Source organism: Acanthisitta chloris, unplaced genomic scaffold (genome assembly GCF_000695815.1).
Source record: "Acanthisitta chloris isolate BGI_N310 unplaced genomic scaffold, ASM69581v1 scaffold19799, whole genome shotgun sequence".
Taxonomy (NCBI): domain Eukaryota; kingdom Metazoa; phylum Chordata; class Aves; order Passeriformes; family Acanthisittidae; genus Acanthisitta; species Acanthisitta chloris.
Window position 1 is genome coordinate 1 of NW_008691113.1, and position 20,861 is coordinate 20,861.

Consider the following 20,861-nt stretch of genomic DNA (forward strand, 5'->3'; position numbering starts at 1 on the left):
CATGGGGTTTGCCAGCCTTCCTGCTCATGCCAAAAGTGATGAGCTAAGGAAATGTTGTCTGAGGTAAGTAAAAGGCATTACTGTTCAGTTCAAGTATGTCTGTGTTTATCCACACCAAGCCTGCACTGTAATTTCCTCTGGGTGGCTCCTGCTTGGATATTTTGTTGAATAATATAATTTTCCCCAGGTTCTGTTAATCTGGGAATATATCACTGGTACTGGAAGCTAATGAAGACTTTGCCTTGTTGTCTGTCTCCTTCCTTCTCCTCTTAGGTGAAACTCGGTGGTTCAGCTGCGGCTGAGGTCTTTTGTAAAAGAAAAAAGGTGTCCCCCCCAGTGTCTGAGGTCTTTTGTCTCTCTTAAGTATCCGACCATCAACGTCTTCTGATAACATGTATGGGGGAAAATTCCTTAAAGCAAAAGGGGAGCTCCTAAAAAACCCTAACAAGCCTTTGCTCTTCTCCTGTCATGACAAAGTCCAACAGAATTTCCATTCTTGATTTATTCCAGATCTACACTAGCTATTTAGAAATCTACTTTAATTCACTGAAATAAAAGCTTTAAAAACTGCATTCCCATGTCTGTTAGAGAGAAGAACTTTACTCTCAATTTTTCCCTCTGTTTTCACTGCTTGCATTGAGGAAGGTCCTGCTGGCATTCAGCTTCCTCTGACAGTGCAGGATGGGCCTCACAGTCCTTTTTCTTGTGGAACAGCACAGAGTGACAGCCACAAAAGGTGTATGGAAACATTTTAAACCTTTTCCTATCAAAGAGCTCTTAATTCTAACTGTTTTAAGTGGACTCAGAGGAAACTGAGGAGGAATATTTGAGTATTTTCATAACCATATTAAAACAGGAATTTCACAGAATCTCTCCTTGAATGATATAAAACAGTGGGAAAATAACTTTGGTGAAAAGGTGCAGTCCCAAAGATTAGATCTGGAAAAAATATAATCATTACCTGAGCTTGTTGCAGTGAAGGTGTTTTGCAACCATGACAGAATGTCTTGCACCACCCAACAGAAACACTTGGGTACTTTTTTCCACTGCCTGTGCAATAAGGGACTGTGCAGTGAGCTGCTTTTTCCATCTTTACTAATCAGCTTTTGTGAAACTGAGAAAAGCCTTGAACAGAAACAGCTCCTCAGGTTTCCACCTGTACACTGTGTTGGTGCCACAGCTCCTACAGGAGAGTGACTGGGCAAAGGAAGCACCAGGAGCTGCTGGGACCTGCTGTGAATCAGCTTATCCACAGAGAGGGAGATGGATCCAGCCTAGAAGTGCTCTAGGCAGGGGTTCTGTATTACAGGAGAAATAAACTGAGTCCTCTCTCTGCCTCCAGCTGTGCAGTTTTGGTCACCTTTCCTCTCTCTGTTATCCTCGAGGAGTTGCCACCATCACCGATGGGCTCAGCCCTGGCCAGGGGCAGGTCTGTCTTGGCTCCAGCTCCTTTGGGCACGGGGGAAGCTTCTAGCAGCTTCTCACTGAACCCACCCCTGTATCCCCCTGCTTCCCAACCCTTGCCACACAAACCCGATCCCATGCCCCATGGATGTAAACTGATCCTGCAAATTCTTCCTTCCCTCCACCTGGGTCTCTCACCAGCTGCTGCCTCCATTCTGCCTTGCCATTTTATGGAGGAGAACATAGAAAAGGTGCTTTTCACTTCCTTTTTGTATCGCTTCAAACCCAGATTCCTAGCTGGTGCATTTCCAGGTGAGTGTCAGTTAAGTTTTGTGGATTGAAACATTCCTTTTGTTTTACAGCCTTGGCTCTGTAATCATTTGTGTTCCTCTGTGTCCGACCTGGGTGCCAGTACCATCACCCTCATGGAGTGCTGAGGCTCTGCATTCCCCTCTGGGCTGATATTCACCAGCTGAGTCTCAGAGTTCAGCTCACCAGAGTATCTGGCACATAATTAAAAAACAAAAGCACAGCCCAGGGTACTCCAAGATTATAATCTGCCCTGACTGCTCAGAAACTGTGCTTTAAATTCCATTATCAACTACTGGATTGTATCATCAACCTCTCTACCTGGAGGTGTGTCTTGGCATGGCTTTGTGTTTACACCTTCAGAATAAAGAAAAACCTCACACAGGATTCTGGTTGCATCAGACAGAAATGGAATTTTATTAGAGACATTTTCCTGATTCACAACAACCCAAGAACCAAGCAGGCTGAATGTGTAAAGCAGCAGTTTGGGTGCAGGTGACCGAAGCTGCAGAGTGTTGTGGGCAGAAGCAGTGCAGAACATGCAGGGCAGGAGGGCAGGGGGAGAGGTGACATCTGCAGCAGGAACTGTTCAGAGCATCTTTCCTCAGGGATACAGTGGATTTGGGAGAGTTTCTGTTTGGAAGGTCTTGCACTGGAGGATCCTTGATGCATATTCTTAGTCAAAAGATTTTCTTGCATAGCCTGTTTAGAAATAAAGGAAGCACAAACCTCATCAGAGCTGACACTGAACCTCTGAGCCACCAGTATCCCCCAGGCACTGGGAGCAGGTAGGAGTGACCACAAGCATTCCAAAAGCATAAAGCAAAACTCCAGCATGGCACAAAGGCAATGGGATTTATGAGGTTCTGCAAAGAATGAGATGAATAGAACCAGCTCGGGTTTAACTACAGGATCAGCTGATGTCACCCACCAGATGGAATAGAAATGGGCTGTGCCTTTTGGAGGGAGAATTGATCCTTTACACTCAAAGAGGAAAGAATTGTGACAACAGTAAATCTCCCACTCAGAAATGTGAGTTTATCCTCAGTGCTGTTTGCCCCTGGCAGAGTGTGTTGGCATAAATCAGTGGTTAAGTTACTCAGGATGGGACTGAGAGAACACTGTGCCCACACCACCCTTCTCACCTTGGCTTTCACCACCAGTCCTGCAGGACTGCGACTGGGAAGATGAAGAGTAGGAGTGGGAACTGCTCATGCCTCCTGAGGTTCTTCCTCCTCCTCCTCCTCCAATGGTACTGCATCCACCGCCGCTTCCTCCTCCCATTCCTCCACTTCCTCCTCCCATTCCTCCTCCACTACTTCCTCCTCCCATTCCTCCTGCACAGCTTCCTCCTCCCATTCCTCCTCCCATTCCACTGCTACCACCTCCAAATCCACCGCTCATGCCACCACCTCCTCCTCTTCCACCTCCAGAATAACCACCACCTCCCATTCTACCACCTCCCATGCCTCCTCCCATGCCTCCTCCCATTCCTCCTGATGGGATTCTGCAAAGAGAGAGAAAGAAGGAAAGAAAAAAGTTAACCCAATGCATTTGGATATCTGAAGACAATCCAGCTACAGCTGTTGATGGGAACCATCTCCTCTCTGGGCTGTACTGAGTTAGAACCCAGCACAGAGCAGCAACACAACTCATGCAGTGCCAAAAAATATGCCTCTCTTGCAATTTCAGCTTGAGTGCAAGAGATTTTGCACTTCCCATGTTCTGCCTAGGGATTTCTTGCAATGTTTGGCCCTGCTGCTTTACCAGTTTGGCTTGAAATCGACTGGCAGAGAATGAAGCCTTAGCTGCTCTTTCAGGCACCACTTTGACAGGATCAAGCTCAGTGTGCAAGGGAAGCTCAAGGAGCTTGAACTTCCAGGGGCTTTGATGAAAGTTTGGAAAACTATGGTCTGGTTTTGCTTAGTTTTTTCCAAGGTGACCTCTGTTCAGTTCCTGACTTTCCTAGAACCAGGCTCTCTACACAGATTTGCCTGTCCAGCCCTAAATCAGTAGTTCAGAATTTCTGCATTGATTTTTCTTCACACGAGTTACATTCTGATCAGAATGATATACCCCAGACTGGGAAGGGATTGGCCAAGACAGCAGCATTGCTTCATTTCAGCACAAAACCTGTTTTGCTAATCTCAGCTGTTCACCTCCTGCCTGTGACTGACCCAGCAGCCCTGAGTGTCACACTCCCAGTACGTACACGAGGTCCTGCTGTCCCTCCTCCAGCAGTGACCGGTACTGCTGGATCTCCTGCTCCAGGCGGGTCTTGATGCCCAGCAGCATCTTGTACTCCTCGTTCTGGCTCTCCATCTCGCAGCGGATGCTGGCCAGCTCCTCCTCCAAGGGGCCAATCATGCTCTGGATCTGCTGCAGCTGCATGTTGTAGCGACGTTCCGTGTCCTCCAGGTTGGATTGCAGAGAGTCTATCTGCAAAGGGAAACCAAACACAGTGTTCATGGGAATGTGGAGACTTTAACTCTGTGGGAAAACGGGAGATCTTCACAAACCAGAAAAAAAGTGTGTCTTAGGAGGGAAGCAATCCAGTGTCCCGTTGTGCTCAGATGGAGTGACCCTTCTCCCCACACACAGCCTGTGGCACAGGTGAAGCAAATGCCTTTCCTTACCATGCTGATCTGTGACTGCAGCTCAATTTCCAGGCTCTGGTATTCACGTCTCAGCTCAGAGATCTGCTGGTTGCTGGATTGTATCTCCTGACCGCTTGAGTGGACTTGTTGATTAACTTCTTCCATCTGAAAAAAAAAAATTCACATGGAAAATTGAGGCATTTGTTGATGATAAGAGAACACTGTGTGGGTATCATAAAACCACTGAGAAATCACATGGAAAATTGAGGCATTGGTTGATGATAAGAGAACACTTTGTGGGTATCATAAAACCACTGAGAAATCAGTCATTAAGGATAGAGATGCAATGCAGACTGTTTATTTCACACAAGCCACTGTGCCACCATCCTGTGTGGCTCACCTGCCTGCTGGAACACAGAGGTTCTACATGGTCTATGAGGTTATGTGACTTTACCACATAACCTTCATGCTCCAGACCTGAGCTGTTACAGGAAACTGCTTGAAGTCATTTACTATCCCATAAATAATATATGAGAAGTTGTCTTTCCTCTGCTGGATGTGAGTAGGTCCAGCACTTTGTGAAAGATTCACTAACCAACCCCCCCCCGTGCTTTACCTTGGTTTCATACCAGCTTTCCACCTCCTTCCGGTTGTTCTCGATGAGTCTTTCATACTCACAACGCATTTCATTTAATTTTTCCATCAAGTTGATGCCAGGAGTAGCATTGACCTCCACACTGACATCCCCACCAGACTGTGTCTGCAGTCCTTTCATTTCCTGGAAAACACAAAACCCCACAAGGTTCTCAAAGGGTGAAGGTAAGGAGAAATGGCATCACATGGAGGGACATAAAGGGACACAGATCCTCCCCTGTTGTGGAACAATCCTGCTGTTCCTGAGCCTGACTGGCAGTGCCTCTCACCAGGCACCATGTGACCTCCACAGGGTTGTAAGGAATTCTATGCAGTGTCCTCTTTGTGGGAATCTTTTCTTCTCAGTGGGAAATCTCATTGCAGAGAGCAGAAATAGTTTCTTTTGACTCCTCCATATATTCTATCCAGTTTTCCTTCCATGAGTTCAGCAACAAAACTGTACTTTGTAATGGAAGACAACTACCCTCTGCAACTCCCTGACAGGGGGTTGGAGTCAGGTGGGGGTTGGTCTCTTCTCCCAGGCAACCAGCAGCAGGACAAGAGGGCACAGACTCAAGCTCTGCCAGGGGAGGGTTAGGTTGGATATTAGGAAGAGATTTTTTAGGGAGAGAGTGCTCAGGCATTGGAATGTGCTGCCCAGGGAGGTGGTGGATTCACCATCCCTGGAGGTTTTCAAGATGAGACTGGATGTGGCACTTAGTGCCATGGCCTAGTGACCACAGTAGGGTTGGACTTGATGATCTTGGAGGTCTTTTCCAACCCAGTTGATTCTATGATTCTATGACATTCATTCCCCTGGTCTTGTGTGTTGACCTAAGTGTCGTATTCCATCAGCTGCAGCACTGGACAGCACTGGACACTGCAGCTATGGACACTACACGCTCCTCTAAGTCAAAGTCAGATCGTGTCAAGTTGGATGATCAAAGCCAGTGATTATTACATAACCTGGTTATTGCTGGTGGAAAAATCCACGGGAAGTTCTCTGAGTGTTGTGTTGTTGTCAGGTAATGAAGTGTGGAGAAACTTACCTCTTCATGGTTCTTCCTAAGATAGACCAGTTCCTCTTTCAGGGATTCAAACTGTGTCTCCAAGTCAGACCTGGATAGAGTCAGCTGATCCAAAAGTGGACGTAATCCATTGATGTCACTTGCCACACTCTGGTGCAGACTGTACTCAGTCTCATACCTGAAGAAGACAGAGAAGAAAGAAAGTGAAGGTGCTGTCAGACTCTTTGTTCAGTATTTTGACCATGGCCAGTTCCCATTATAGGTCTCTGGTCTCTAATCCCACTTGTCAGTTCTTCAAAGAAAGGGCCTAACTCTCTCTCTGTCTCCAATAGGTGTTTCATTTCAGTACAGTCCCTCTTGGTGAGATTTATAAGATGAGGATTGTGCTTATCAATCTACATGCAAGGCTGAAGAAGCTTAGAACAGAGACCTTTGTCTCTTCAAGAGCTTATCTGGAGAAAAATAGTAGCGAAAACCTAAAGCAATTCTCCTCAGAATGCTTGTCTCAACAATTCTATATTTGGCTCCAACCTCTACAAAGATTAGTTAGCAACGGGAAATCTTGGAGGGTAAAGGGAGGCAAGATGGAATGGCCCAGGAAGGGAGCGACTCACTTCATTCTGAAGTCATCCACAGTCATTCTGGTGTTGTCGATGTCAAGCAGCATCTTGTTAAGGTCCACATTGGCACCAACAATCTGAAAGGGAGAGAGCAGGTGTTATTCAGTCACTTGTCTTTTCAGTCTGACACACGGAAGGAAGAAACAGCTGTGCAGAAACACCTTGCAGAGCATCTTTATGGAGATGTCAGGCCTGACTAGTGCTGCAGGAGCTCCTGAGAGAAGACCTCATTGCTTCCAGTTAAAGGAAAGTGCCTTTGCTGCCAATTTTGCTTGCCAAATATCCATTTAAAATATCTCATCAGACAGAATAATTAAATCACCTCCTTGTATTCAAGAAACAGGAGGAGAGCAAAATTGCCGTTGCTTTTGGCAGCAGCTGCTTTTGTGCAGGACTGTTACATGGCTGAGGTCATGAGACTAATTGCATGTGCTGGAGCATCCTGTATATTCCCAAAGACATCCAATTCATGTTTCAGGGGTGGCAAACACAAGCAAGAGTGGCTCTATCTCCTGTTCAAGAGAGTGAGGAACAAGCAAGCAGCAGCTCAGCGTTGATGGGAGCGAGGGACAGGCAGTGTGATGGGGGCACTGGTGCTGACCTGCCATTGCACCCAGCAACACTTCCTGCACCAAACACGTGTGCCGGACACAGGAGACAAACTGGCAGCCAGACTTGGCCTCCACACTCCTCAGCTTCCTGGCTAAAGCAAAGGAGGGGATACAGCACCCCAAACAGGGGCGTTCCAAAGTTAGCCAAATCCCATCATACCTGGTTTTGCAGTTCCTCAATTGTCCTGTAATAGTGGCTGTAGTCCTTGCTCTGAGTGGGACCTTGGCTTTTGTACCACTCCCTGATCAGCTGCTCAAGGTGAGCATTTTCTTCCTCCAAATGTCTCACTTTGTCCAGGTAAGAAGCCAAACGATCGTTGAGGTTCTGCATGGTCAACTTCTCATTTGTGGAGAGCAAGCCAGAATCATCCCCAAACCCCATCCCACCAAAACCACCTCCACCATAGCCACCACCACCACCACCGAAGCCACCACTGCCCCCAAAGCCACTAAGTCCACCTCCGCCGTATCCACCACCACCATAACCACCTCCCATTCCTCCAAATCCACCTCCTCCTGATCCAAATCCTCCTCCCATACTTCCACAGCTCATTCCTCCTCCGTAACTGCCACCACTCATTCTCCCACCATAGCTGCTGCGGCTGATCCTCCCACAGCTGCCACTGCTGAAGCCTCCTCCATAGCTGGTCCTGGAGCCTCCTCCACCAAAGCTTCTCCCAGAAAAGCCTCCACCACCTCCAGAAGAGGTGTATCTTCTAGAGGACATTGAGGAGTATCCACCAGACCTACCCCCTCCACCACCTCCACCACTGCATCTTCCACCACCACCACCACCTCCACCTCCACTGCTAATTCTAATGGTACTAGACGAAGACTTAGTGCCACAACTCATGGTGACAACAGGTGAGAGTCTAACTGCAACCCCAAATTTAGCTTCACAGCCTGATAAGCTTCAGGACTGCAAATTTCCATCCCCAGCTCTCTCTATTTATACATTTGACACTGGGTGTCACCATCAGGGTGTTTCCTTCTCCCAGGGCATTTACCAATCTTCTTGTTTGTGCCAAGAATAATTTGCTGAATGATGTTTTTGTGCAGCTACCTCAGGCAATCCAGCAGTGCTGGGGCTGGATTAGCATTGAACATCTCACTTTGGGAGGATTCTTTTCATTCAGCTTTCTCTGCAACAGGTACTTTCTTTGCTAAGGTTTTGTAGGTGCTGCTGTCAGACTTGACCTATTTTGTGCATTTCAGATTTTCTACACAGTTTATGTTCCTTTTCTCACCATATGTGAGAGTGTGCAAGAGTTTCATTAACAGGACTGTGTGACTTGTCTATTGAGACCCAACTCGTGTAGCCCTGTCAGCACCTAGAGAACACATTTGTTGGCATGGTCAGGCTATTTCAGGCAATGCAGAGATTCTTATTTAAAGATCACAGTCCCTCCTGTGTGCAGAAAACACTAGGGGACAGCCAGCCACATCCTAGAACTCAAAGAGACAAAAAATATTGGGCCTTTTTTCACCAAAGAGCTGTTGATCTAAAATAGGAGGAAGATCAAGGATACTTCAAGCATATTAGAAACTCAATTGTAACCCAATTAGCAGTTGTATTACCTCAGATAGCAGCCAAAAAATTATTGTGTGGGAAGACCTTTTACAGTTTAATATAAAGCAGCTCATGCTTTCTCATGTTAATGTGTCACATATCACAGGTGATAAAGTCATTATACCTACTGCTCTGAGACCAGAGGTCCTTGAGACTCCAACAGCATCCTGAGAGAACAGCTGGAAGGCTTTTTGCACAGACCAGCTGAAATCAGACTGTTGAGACCACAACAGACATGGCCCCACACTTCAGCCCTGCCCTGATCCCCAGAATTTGACCCTGGATAGACCTGTCAAGGTTTTCCATCCTCACTTAGTAGGTTGGATGCTAAGGCAGATGTGCAAACACAGCAAACCACCAGCATTTGTGTCTTGCTTTAGATGGACTCAAACTGCCTCAGTTGGCTTTGAGAAGGTGCTCAGTTTCCCAGTGACAGTTCTGTTGTGTGTGACTGAAACATCTTCATTGCCTGCCCTCATCCCCATGGGGTTACAGAGCCTCTGATGACTGTAGGTAGTCATGGAATGGAGCAATCTCCCCCTGAACCGCAGGTGCAGGGAGCACAGGGCACACCTGAGCAACTGCCAGCTCTGGTCTGCTGTCCAGGACCCCTTGGAGATGGCAGTGCAGCAGAGTTCTTGCCTTCCAAAGGCCTCCTTGGTGGGGAGCTGATTGGAAATTCGGGATTATTTTGCATTTTCTGACCTCATCCTTTGTCCTGGCCTTTGCTCCTTGCCTGTGCCAGCATTGCTTTAGTGCTGCTTAGGCAATCTCTTTCCAAAGCTCCCTGATTTTATCTTGCCATTTGATCTCTCAGTGGTTCAAAGATGATGAAAGATTCTCAGCAGCTTTGTGATTTCTCTTGGTTCTCGGCTGGAGGTTGGTAGTGACACCTCAGCAACACAAACAGTTTCTGGGCTTCAGCACAGTCTGTTATTGGGGCAGAAAGATGCAAAAAAAAGGGGAAAATGCTTTTCCTTTTCAGTGCTGGCTTGCCCCCGAGAGTGGGTAATGTCCCTTTGGTCAGTGGGACCCTTTGTCACAGATTCCACTATGGTAAGTAAAACTGATGATCCTGCTCAAATTCCCCCCAATGATTCCAAGGATATTCCTTAGAGATGCTTTTCATAGCCAAGCCAGAACAATCTATGGGTCTGTTAGTGACAGTGAGCAGAAAATTCTCTGGAATTATGAAAGAAAGAGTAAGAAATTTGCCAAAAGAATCTCTTAATCTGTTTTTGTACTTCCTGAGTACCCTCATTGTTTCCTACTTTATATATTGGTGTCTTTTTCCACATGTACCTGTTCACAGCAGGGATTTGTCCATGCTGGAATGGTCCTCTGATAAGGGCAGGTCTGATTGCTTGCTTGGAAAATGCTTAAAAAATGAAAGCACTGAAAGAAAAGAGTCAAGCCATGGGTTTCTGCATGGATGATGTGAATTCATGGAACTACCTAAAAGGAACCTGCACCTTTAGGACCTTTTCTCATCTCTTTCCCATATATGATGCACAGTTGAATCCTTGATGTTTCTGTGTTGATACAGGACCCATATCTTACAGAACATTGTTGCTTGCCAAGCAGAACGAGGCAATTTGATTGGTCTAATTCTCTTGGTTGGTGCCAAAATGGAACAGCATTTTTCGTGTTGTCTCTAAAAGGAGGAGGGCATGGTCAGCACCTGCCAAGGTCTGCTGCCTCTCTCTGGAGTTCAGGTGCCTCAGTCCCTTTGGGCTGTGCAGCCTCAGAGCCCTCTCAGGCTGGACATCGACACCTGGATGCTCTGGTCAGTGCCGAGATGGACTGTGGAGATTGGGATCCTGATCCGCAAAGGCACTGGTGCAGCTGGAGAGTGGGTGAAGGAAGGGCTGCCATGGCTTCTGCTCTCCTTGAAGCATGTCCCAGGGAGGAAGGTCCTGCTGGGCTGAGCTCTGTGAAGGATTTACACTCAGGGACAGCCTGGATGGGCTCAGCTTGCCCATGGGCAGTGGGAAGGAGGTGGTACTCACTCCCCTTCACCTCAGCCTGGGCTGAGCCGGTGCAGAAGCAGCCTGAGAGTTTGTCAGTCAAAACATAACCTTTACTGAATGTGATGACTTGAGGTGGTTAAACACCCACTGAGCCAGGATTTGGGAATGAGTGTAGTTAAGTCGTGTTCCTGCCTACTGCCTTGGGATCTGACTCCTCTGGATGGTCCAAACGGAGAATTATTGCCACAAAACCCTCAACACTTCAATGCCTGCCTGAGCCAGTGGTGTTACCCCTTGGAGAAGTGCAGGAAAGGCACTGGGACCCTCATGGTGATCCAGGTGTGCCCCAGGAGGATCTCTGAGTTCCTTCCTCCCCCCAGCGCAGTGACACAATGTGCTTTGCTGTACTCACTCTGGAGCTCATGGATATGGCCTGGGTAGCACTTAGCAATTAATAGGGCTGCCAATTAATGCTCAACAAAAGAGAGATCAACACAGGCAATCTGGGAATTCCATCTGTGCCTTCAAATGGACACATGGATTGCTTGGGAGCTCCAAAGCCAAACACGCAGGAGTGTGTGTGCACAGTGATTTCTGCCCAAGGTTGCTGTGCAGGTCTTGCTCTAACACGTTCCCCAATTATCTTCTCAGAGCACTAATAGGAACACCAGGTAAGTATTCAAATTGCAACACTCAGTGCCCATAAAATTAAAGCTCATTATGCTGATTAATCCCAAACGAAATGCATGCAAATAAAAAGAGCAAAGTTCTCCTCACTCCTCAGGATCTCTTAGCCCCACTGTGAGCCTGCCTTGAGCTCTGACACTACAATGCCTGTATTTCTCACTCCTGCTTTGTAATGAGTTTGCTTTTCTATGTGGTTCCTCATGGTAAACCTGTAAGCAAATGCCAGTGATAACTCAGGTCCAGATTCTGTAACACAGAATGGAAAAATGAAAGAATCCTTAAACTGGCATTTTCCTCCAGGGTCTGGTAAGAAACCATCTCAATTCAGTCTGTAATGGGCACTAATGCCATGATTAAGTAGGAGGTTTTGTGAGATTATTGGTGGTTTGTATTAATTTTCATAGAATCTTAAGATCAATCAGGTTGGAAAAGACCTCCAAGATCACCAAGTCCAACCCTACCGTGGTCACTAGACCATGGCACTAAGTGCCACATCCAGTCTCAGCTTGAAAACCTCCAGGGATGGGGAATCCACCACCTCCCTGGGCAGCACATTCCAATGCCTGACACTCTCTCCAGAAAAAATCTCTTCCTAATATCCAACCTAACCCTCCCCTGGCAGAGTTTGAGTCTGTGCCCTCTTGTCCTGCTGCTGTTGCCTGGGAGAAGAGACCAACCTGACTCCAACCTCCTGTCAGGGAGTTGCAGAGGGTGATGAGGTCTCCCCTGAGCCTCCTCTTCTCCAGGCTGAACACCCCCAGCTCCCTCAGCCTCTCCTCATGGCACTTGAGCTCCAGTCCCTTCACCAGCCTCGGTGCTCTGCTCTGGACATTTTGTCACATACTGCAGCGTGTAGAAAATAAACGTCATTATGAAGCTGATTTGCATTGTAGATTAAGATTAATGTCTTGCAGGAAGAGTATAAAACCACCTTGTTAAGAGGTAGAGACTTTAGGTAAGGAAGAAAATGGTACATTCAATGCTGAGTAGTAATAACAGCAGTAGTAATGTTATTTTATTTATTCTCCTGGCTCAGAAATGGTCACTTACAACATATCACTATAAGCATTTAAATCAGCAGCAGAACTGCACTGAGCATTGCAACACGTTACATCCTCTACCTGTTTCTGCTCAGTGTTGATTTCTCAGCCCCTGAACTGCCTCACTGCCCTTCCCATGCTCCAAACTCCTCTTCCTTCTGCTTTTCTCCCCCAAGGACTCATTCTGGGGGAATTCAGGTTAGATGTAGAGATGCCTGAGAATTACATAACTAGCAGCAAAATACTACAAGTTGTATTTTTGGGAAGAAGAACAGGAGCAAGAGGTGTGAGTAGTGCTCAGAGCTGCTGTGGAGCAGTGAGCTCCAGCATGGACAGGCTGCTCTCTGAGGAAATAGTATCCAACTGCTCCATCAGGGTTCTGCTGTAAGGTGCTGGCCTGACAATCACCCTGTGAAGGGCAGGAAGCATGCACTGAGCAGGAACATTTTTGAGGTTAGCCTGGCAAGCTCCTCTTGGAGGTATGAGAAGCAGAGCTCCTGGATTTGGGAGTATTCCATCCATTGGGGCTGTTAGCTGCATCCCCTAGGCAGACAGGTCTGAGAAAGAGCTGCCACTGCCTGCCAGAGGTGGAAGGGGAGCAAAGCAGGTTCAGGGGACGGGGAGGAAAACAGAGACAAGTGTGATGTGATGCTGCAAAGGGGTTAAGAGTGAAGAAGGTGATAGATGGGGTGTCCTGGCAGATGTGATCACCACCACCATGGTGCAGTGCATGCAGGAGTCCTTCAGGAAGGTGAGTCAGTCCTTCAGGCTCCCAGAGAGACTCAGGTCTTGAAAAAAATCGACTCTTATTAGATTCTTTTTGTTTTTCAATGCTCTTCACGTGGCTGAGAGCCTGGTGTAAGGCAACGACATGAATCACAGCTCTGCCTGGAACTTGGGCATTCAGGATTCCTGTTCCCACGGTCTCCCACTCAGCCTGTGTTTCCCAACCCTCTCCCATGGGAGATGCCTTCCTCAGAGGGTAAAGAACAAACCTGGTGATTGTAAAACTGAAAGACTTACAGCAGTGATACTCCTGTGTGGGTTTAAGCAGGTGAGGGGAGGAAGGATGTGTCTGTGAGCAGGTGTGAGAAACCCTCTGGGTTATTTTCAAGTGAAATTACCCATAGAGTTCATTTTTCAGTGGTTTTCTAGGGGCTAGTCAGTCCCTTAAGCTCATGAAACCCTGATAGAAGTCAGGAGCAGAACTGAGTAGGTGCTTGACTATGAGGTTTCCCATCACAGGGACCACTAGAGCATTGTTCCCAGCAGTGAAAAGTTCTGCCCAGGGAGTCCTAAATGGTGAATATGTCACTGCAAACTTTGGCTCTTGTGGATAACCCGACTCATTATTGTGTGGTGCACAGACAGGGCTTGGTGTTTGCAGCTGATTCAAATGAAAATCTCCCCTAAAGGAACTCGAACCAGACACAGTTCTCTGGTTGCATCAGAGAGAAGCAAAGATTTATTAGCCTTAATTCCACAGGATCACCAATCACGGTAGAGATTAACTCAGGTCACAGTGATTAGGAACAGAAGTACAGATGGAAGAAGCAGACAGGACACCCAGAGAGCTCTGAGGAGCCCCTGGAGTCAGCAGTGTTGAGTAACTTGAACGAGTTTTGCTCCTGCTGCTGGCAGAGCTGTGCTCGGCCGTGCTCGGTCCAAAGGTCTCACTGGTGAGGTCCTGCTGTGGAAGGTGCTGGTTTCAGCAGTCACTCCTCAGACCTCCTGAAACTCCCTGTTGAAAGATGAAGGTTAGCAAGGATTTGTAAGTGTTAGCTCATTCAGCACTTTTCATCTCTGATACTCCATAAGTATCTCCTGTGCAGTTCTTAGTGCTCCAAGGTTGTTCCCAGCCTTCCAGAAAGGTTCCAGCAGTGTCAGACTTCATGTTTGCACGTGTGTGTGTGCAGCTTCAGCAGTTAACTACAGACCTGCTTCTGTTCTCAGCTGTGTAAATAAACCAAATACTGATGAGCTTAGACTCTGCATTTTTGTGTATGGAGATCTACAACAAATCTTTACAAGTTAAAGACAGATGGCACAAAATGTGTGTCAATCTTGTCTGCCAAACATTTGTATATGCAGGAGTGGGGCAGGTCAGATAGGACCTTTGAACAGAGGAGTGAGTTTTTATAGAGGAGTTTGCAAATCCTGTGTTGGAATTTTTGAAAACTAGAGCTCATCTGCACCAAAATTCACCCAAGAATCTTCCTCATGACACAAAATCCTTCTGAATTCACTGCCTTTGTTTCAGCATCAGCTGTGTGTGTACAGTGTCCCACTGACTGCCCTGATGGCTTCAGGCCCTTTGGTTGAGAGTTGACTCTCATGCCATGCCCAGCTGTCAGTCTGGGATGGAACAGCAGGTTTGGGAGACAGATTACAGCCTGGCTGAGTCTGAGGATGATAAGGAATAAATGGGAGCCTCACAGCAGCATCATTTCCCATCTTTTCTTTACAAATCAGAAGTGGAAGTGAACCTTTCTAAAAGCTTTACCTGCCTGTTGGTTTTCACTGTGTTCAGGTGTTTCCCTGAGCTGCTGTCAGGACCTGGAGCCTTACCCAGTCTCATGTGTTTTATGGCTTCAGACACTTCCTCCATGGTTGCTCCTCTCTCCAATGTTTTGTTCCCCTCCAGGCAGAGCTTCATGTTTCCAGCACCTCCTGGATCCACAGTGGGGAAATCAGCATGGAGCAGACCTCGTGGTCACTCCCCACCTTTTGCTGCATCAGCACTTTGCAGCTATAGTTTAATGACTACATTTTAGATGTCTGGAGTGGTCCAACTATTCCACCCTGCTTTAACCACCACCTTCATGCCAGGTATATTTCTAACTCCTGACTTCTCCAGGTCCCTGCATGCTTTGGCTTGGGCATCATGTTATCTTTTCCCCCTTCACTTCCTCTCTCTACACCTCCTGTGGTACAACCCTTCATGGCATCCCTTTAGTCGAGTCGCTCTGTTGGTTTGTTACTGCCTAAGAACAAATGGCAGAGTGGCCTTAAGACACCATTGGGAAAAAATAGTGAAACTATTTCCAGGAAGGAAGTTGCCAGAACCTTTCTTGCTGTTCAGGGAGAAACCTGAATGGCAGGATGTACTTTTTCATTCCATTTTTTACCTTGGCTTTCAGAGGAGTCTCCAGGCTGGGACTGGGAAGATGAAGAGCGGGAGAGGCAGGATTTGCCTCCTCCTCCTCCACCACTGCCACCTCCTCCACCTGAAGCTTTACCACAGGTTCCACCTCCTGTTCTTCCTCCACTTCCTCCTCCTCCACTTTCAGAAGAGGAAGATCTTCCATAGGATCCTCCACTTTTTCCTCCACTGCTTCCTCCACCTGAGGACCAACTGCTTCCTCCTCCACTACTTCCTCCATGACCTCCATGTCCACCTCCATGACCTCCTCCTGAAGAGCCACCAGCTCCTCCCTCTGAGGTGCTGTAAGGAGGAAGAGGAGTGTTATTTCCTCCTTACCTTTCATTTTCCCCAGATAACAGCACTTTCTGCTGGTACTTAGGGGAAGAAATGGCAAATTGCCACCCTAACTACTTCAGTAACACACACTGCCAGAAAGGATTCAGATTCCACCTGAATTCTTGTGGCTGCAGTAAATACGTGGAGGATGAATCAGTTACATCAGTTCTAATGCAAATATTGCTGCTTTCCTCTTCCCCTGATTGCATCAATGGCAGTGAATCAAGGTCCATACCTCATGCCATGGTGTCCCTCCTGCAGCAGTGCCCGGTACTGCTGGATCTCCTGCTCCAGGCGGCTCTTGATGCCCAGCAGCATCTTGTACTCCTGGTTCTGGCTCTCCATCTCGCAGCGGATGCTGGCCAGCTCCTCCTCCAAGGGGCCAATCATGCTCTGGATCTGCTGCAGCTGCATGTTGTAGCGACGTTCCGTGTCCTCCAGGTTGGATTGCAGAGAGTCTATCTGCAAAGGGAAACCAAACGCAGTGTTCATGGGAATGTGGTAGGATTAGACCATTCTTATGCCCCAAATGAGAAACATCTCATACGGTGCCTGATGCACTAAGCATCTTCATTGGCTGTTGTGCCAGCTAGAGCAACCTCCTGCCATTCCAGCAGCTCCCAAGCCATTTGCACATCAGAGGATGAGGAGCAGTTGTGACCTACCATGCTGATCTGCGACTGCAGCTCGATTTCCAGGCTCTGAAATTCACGTCTCAGCACAGAGATCTGCTGGTTGCTTGATTCCACTTCCTGCCCACTCAAGTGCACTTGTTGACTCACCTCCTCCATCTGAAAAAGGAATGGACAGAGTTGAAATTTCTGAGTTTTATTCACAATGTCAACATGGCAGTTTGTCCTGGGACCCAGTGGAACACAAGTCACATCAGGGCAATAAAGGGGTGTTAAACTGCTTGTGTGGCTCTGCCAGAGCAGTTCAAGCCCATTTGTGATTTCCTTCATTTTGATCAAAGGGTCTCTATTAGTATATTTTAAAGCAATGGATGTTGTGTCACTCCACTACAGGAATTTCTTCCCAAGGGCTGGTGTTTCTCTTTGGAACATGAGCATTCAGCCTGTCACCATTTACCTTGCTTTCATACCACTTTTCAACCTCTGCACGGTTTTTCTGAATTATAGCTTCATATTCTTGTCTCATCTCATTCAATTTCTTCAGCAGGTCCTCTCCTGGGGCAGCATTCATCTTCACATTCACATCCCCACCAGACTGGGATTGCAGCATCTTCATTTCCTGCAGGGATAACCAGGCCCAAGGACAATGAACACTAACAGAACCTTTCAAGAATGTATGCGTTTATTCTGGGGGATTGGGGTTGCAATGATTTGGTCTTCCCCTTCATTGCTGGTTCAGGGGGAGCAGGGATGGGTATTTCGGTCACCTGTGGAAACTCCCACATCTCCAGTTTGTGCTCCAAGGAACTCTTACCTCCTCATGGTTCTTCTTGAGGTCGATGATCTCCTCCTTTAGAGACTCAAACTGCATTTCCAGGTCGGACTTGTGCAGGGTGAGGTTATCCAGCAAGGGCCGGAGGCTGTTGAGGTCAGACTCCACGTTCTGCCGGAACCCAAGCTCCATCTCGTACCTGTGCCAGGGGCAGTGCAGAGGGCTCAGCACTGCCCTTGGCATCTCAGTCCTTCTCCTACTGATGTTATTTATGCAAGAATTCACCTATTCCAGTACCTCAGTGCCTGCTTTTGTGTCTGGACCTTGCAGCTGTTGCCTCCCACAACCGGCAGAAGTAGGAAACCATCAGCCAGTACTTATCATCTAACGATATTACTCAATAACATAAAGTTATTATTCTTTATACTTAACAAATGTAAAGTTTAATGTTAATATTGAACTTCAATGTTAAAATGTATTCTGTGGTCTCTTTCACCGTCTCTTCTTACTGCAGCTTTGTGCTGGCTCCACCTCTATGTCTCACCTGACCTCCAGCCACAGAAAATCACTGGGTTTGTTTCCTTAAAAGCAAAGCTTTACCACAGCCTTGGGCAGAATTTCCACCAAAGATCATTCTAGAAATGCTGAACATTTTGGCTTCACAAGTTATTACAGCTGTGCTGCCGTGGAGGAGCCCAAGGCCCTGTGGATTGACATTTGTCTATGGAATGAGTTTACGAAACTAAGCTGAGGAAAGCAGAAGGAAGGAAGTCAATGCCTGGAAAAGAGGAATAGATATTTACTTTATCCTAAAGTCTTCTGCAGTCATCTTTGTGTTATCCAGGTCCAGGAGTACCTTGTTGGTTTCCACAGCCGCAGCCACAATCTGGAAGAGAAACAACATGCTGAGGAAAACATTTCCTGGGAACCTCTCGGTCTGTCAGTGCTCAGACCTCTCTGGGCAAAGAACCTCTTACCTGGTTTTGGAGTTCTTCAATTTGTCCATAGTAGTGGCTGTAGTCCTTTGGGCCCGTGGGACCTTGTTTCTGATACCACTCCCTGATTAACTGTTCCAGCTGAGCATTTTCCTTTTCCAGATTCCTGACTGTGTCCATGTAGGAAGCCAAACGCTCATTGAGGCTCTGCATGGTCAACTTCTCATCATTGGAGAGAATTCCACCACCAAAGCTGAAACCAGCACCTCCACCACCAAAGCTCCCTCCATAGCCACCTCCAAAGCCACTACCCCCTGACCTGAACCCTGTTCCCATGCTGCCACGGCACATTCCCCCTCCGTAATATCCACCACCCATTCCTCCTCCACAGCTGACACTGCTCATTCCTCCTCCGTAGCTGCCGCGCCTGACCGTTCCGTAACCACCACCACCACCATAGCTGCTCCGGGAGCTTCCTCCGCCACAACTGCTGCCAGAAAACCTGCCACCACCACTGGTCCTGGAAGAGGTTCCTCTGGAGGAGGCCGAGGATTGCATGCTGCCCCCTCCACCGCCCCCACCGCTGGCACCGCCACCACTGCTCCCTCGCAGGCAGCTCTTCAGGGGCTGCTTGGAGCCACAGCTCATCGTGGCAGCAGCAAATAACTCAGGTGGACACTCAGAGCTGGTCCTACAGTTGTTCTGGAATCATAGCTCCGAATTCCAGCTGGCCTCCTCTGCATTTATAGCTGAGACAGTGGGTGTCGCCGTGGCAGGGAGTACACACATCCGTCCGTGTTTGCAAGCCCTAATTTGCCAAAGGGAGATGCTTGGCAGTGTCAGGAAGCTTAACCCTTCCTCTAAGTGTTGGTGACCATTTGTTTGTTGACACAAAACATGTAATTTCTGTTTGGGTGGCTCTGAATTAGGGAGATCTGTGCTGAGATCTAGTGCACCGACTTACAGTCACCCGAAACAAACTCATCCCACTCACCTCGTCCTGGTCACATCCCTCTCAGCACAACAACTCTCTGCCAGAATACAGGGCAGTGATGCTGTTCCTCTCCCTCTTCCAATGTTCAGATATTTGTGAGGAATCCTGACTGATTTTTTTACAGTTAACTGATATTTTCACAGGTTTGTGGTTATCCTTTGCTGTGTATTCCTATTTTTAGTCCTTTATTGCTTTGTGCCTTTGGGAAACTTATAGCAGGATGTGTTGTGGGTACACTAAGCCACTCTGACTTCTTTGCAATCTCTCATAAAACTCAGTGAACATTGGCAAATGCCACGTGTCAGCAATTATTTCAATCACACCTCTACAACTGTGGTTTATATATAACAATTTAATTATGAAAACTTGTATTCCAGCTAGGACAGAAGAGCTCTGAGTGAGCCTGGGAGGAAAGGAAGTGTGGAAGGGAATAACCCTTCACATGCTTGGACCAAAGACAGGTACAGGGTGGTTGAGAGACCTGGAAAGCTTCCTGGCTCTGGTCTGGTCTCTCCTGATGTGTCAGAGGTCATGTTCTCACTCCTGAAGGGAATTCACCATTTCATCAGGATATTTTGTCGATGCCACACAAATACAAACATACCTGGAGGAGAAAGGTGAATGAAGTTCCTGGTTTGGAGATTAAGTCAATAAATTCCATCAAAATAGCATTTTCCCTTCAGTTTTGTTTTCCATTCACAGACACAGCATGACCCAAAATAGGAAATATTTCCTATCTTCTTCTTGCTTCTGTTGAGATAATATCTTTGCCCAGCACAGCAGATAGTTCAGCTGCACATCCACCCTGTGAGCTCTCACAGCACCTCAGACACTGACATTTCTCCTGGGGTGCCCCTCACCCCTGTCCCCCTGCCTGGGCACAGGATCCTTAGCACTCTGTTACCTGTCCTGCCTCGGAGGTGGAACTGATCGTGTGATCCCCAATTTCCTGTATTGATTTGGGCTATCCCTGTTGTCTCGTTCAGCCTTTGTGGTGTTGGTTGTTGCTAATTAGGAGGTTTGTTTGTTATGGCTTACAGCAAGTGTTTGTGGAAACATCTTTTTATAAAGGTCCCTCCCAACACTCCTTGGCCTACGCAGCAGGACACACCTCACGTTCCATCTGCTGCTCAGCTTCATCTCTGAAACATCCCAGGGAGCAAGGACTCCCCTGGGTTCTGGGAATTTATGTGGTTCATTGCAACACGTAGTGGAGTCTGGGGGATAATTTTAGCTCATTCCAGTGAGGAATCCTTTTGTCTCGAAGTGCACAAAATCTCCAGCTGCTTTGGCTCACAGAGCCATTGGGTTCTGTCCTGTTTAGCTGTCACTTCCTGCTGCTGACACCCTGGTGTAGGGACATGGGAATGACTTGATGTTGTTCTGTAGAAGGATGAGATTTGGGGTTGGTTTTTTTCTGAAAGGATGTTTATTACATCTTTTGCATCAGTCATTCCTTTCAGGTGGACCAAACTTCCTGTCTTCCCTTCACAAAACATGTTTGGATGGTTGGAATATCAGTGAGGATGTTTGTGTGCAACTTCACAGCTTCAAGGCCAAGTGCTGCTCCTGCACTTT

General features: G+C 47.4%; 2 protein-coding genes across 2 annotated transcripts; both read right to left on the reverse strand.

Annotated features, from left to right (window-relative positions):
- Nucleotides 1-2,389: 2,389 nt before the first annotated feature.
- LOC103809296 (keratin, type I cytoskeletal 9-like) lies at nucleotides 2,390-8,055 on the reverse strand. The gene is made up of 8 exons (XM_009082125.1): nucleotides 7,363-8,055; nucleotides 6,586-6,668; nucleotides 5,993-6,149; nucleotides 4,927-5,088; nucleotides 4,350-4,475; nucleotides 3,926-4,152; nucleotides 2,859-3,220; nucleotides 2,390-2,415 (listed from the first exon to the last, which is right to left on the reverse strand). Exons 1-8 carry the CDS (start codon nucleotides 8,053-8,055, stop codon nucleotides 2,390-2,392), a joined length of 1,836 nt encoding a protein of 611 aa, XP_009080373.1.
- A 6,129-nt stretch (nucleotides 8,056-14,184) lies between these two features.
- Nucleotides 14,185-18,937, reverse strand: LOC103809297 (keratin, type I cytoskeletal 13-like). Its single transcript, XM_009082126.1, has 9 exons — nucleotides 18,332-18,937; nucleotides 18,158-18,240; nucleotides 17,397-17,553; nucleotides 17,040-17,201; nucleotides 16,612-16,741; nucleotides 16,186-16,408; nucleotides 15,601-15,914; nucleotides 15,038-15,151; nucleotides 14,185-14,210 (listed from the first exon to the last, which is right to left on the reverse strand). The coding sequence occupies exons 1-9, from the start codon at nucleotides 18,935-18,937 to the stop codon at nucleotides 14,185-14,187; spliced, it is 1,815 nt and encodes a 604-aa protein (XP_009080374.1).
- Nucleotides 18,938-20,861: the final 1,924 nt, after the last annotated feature.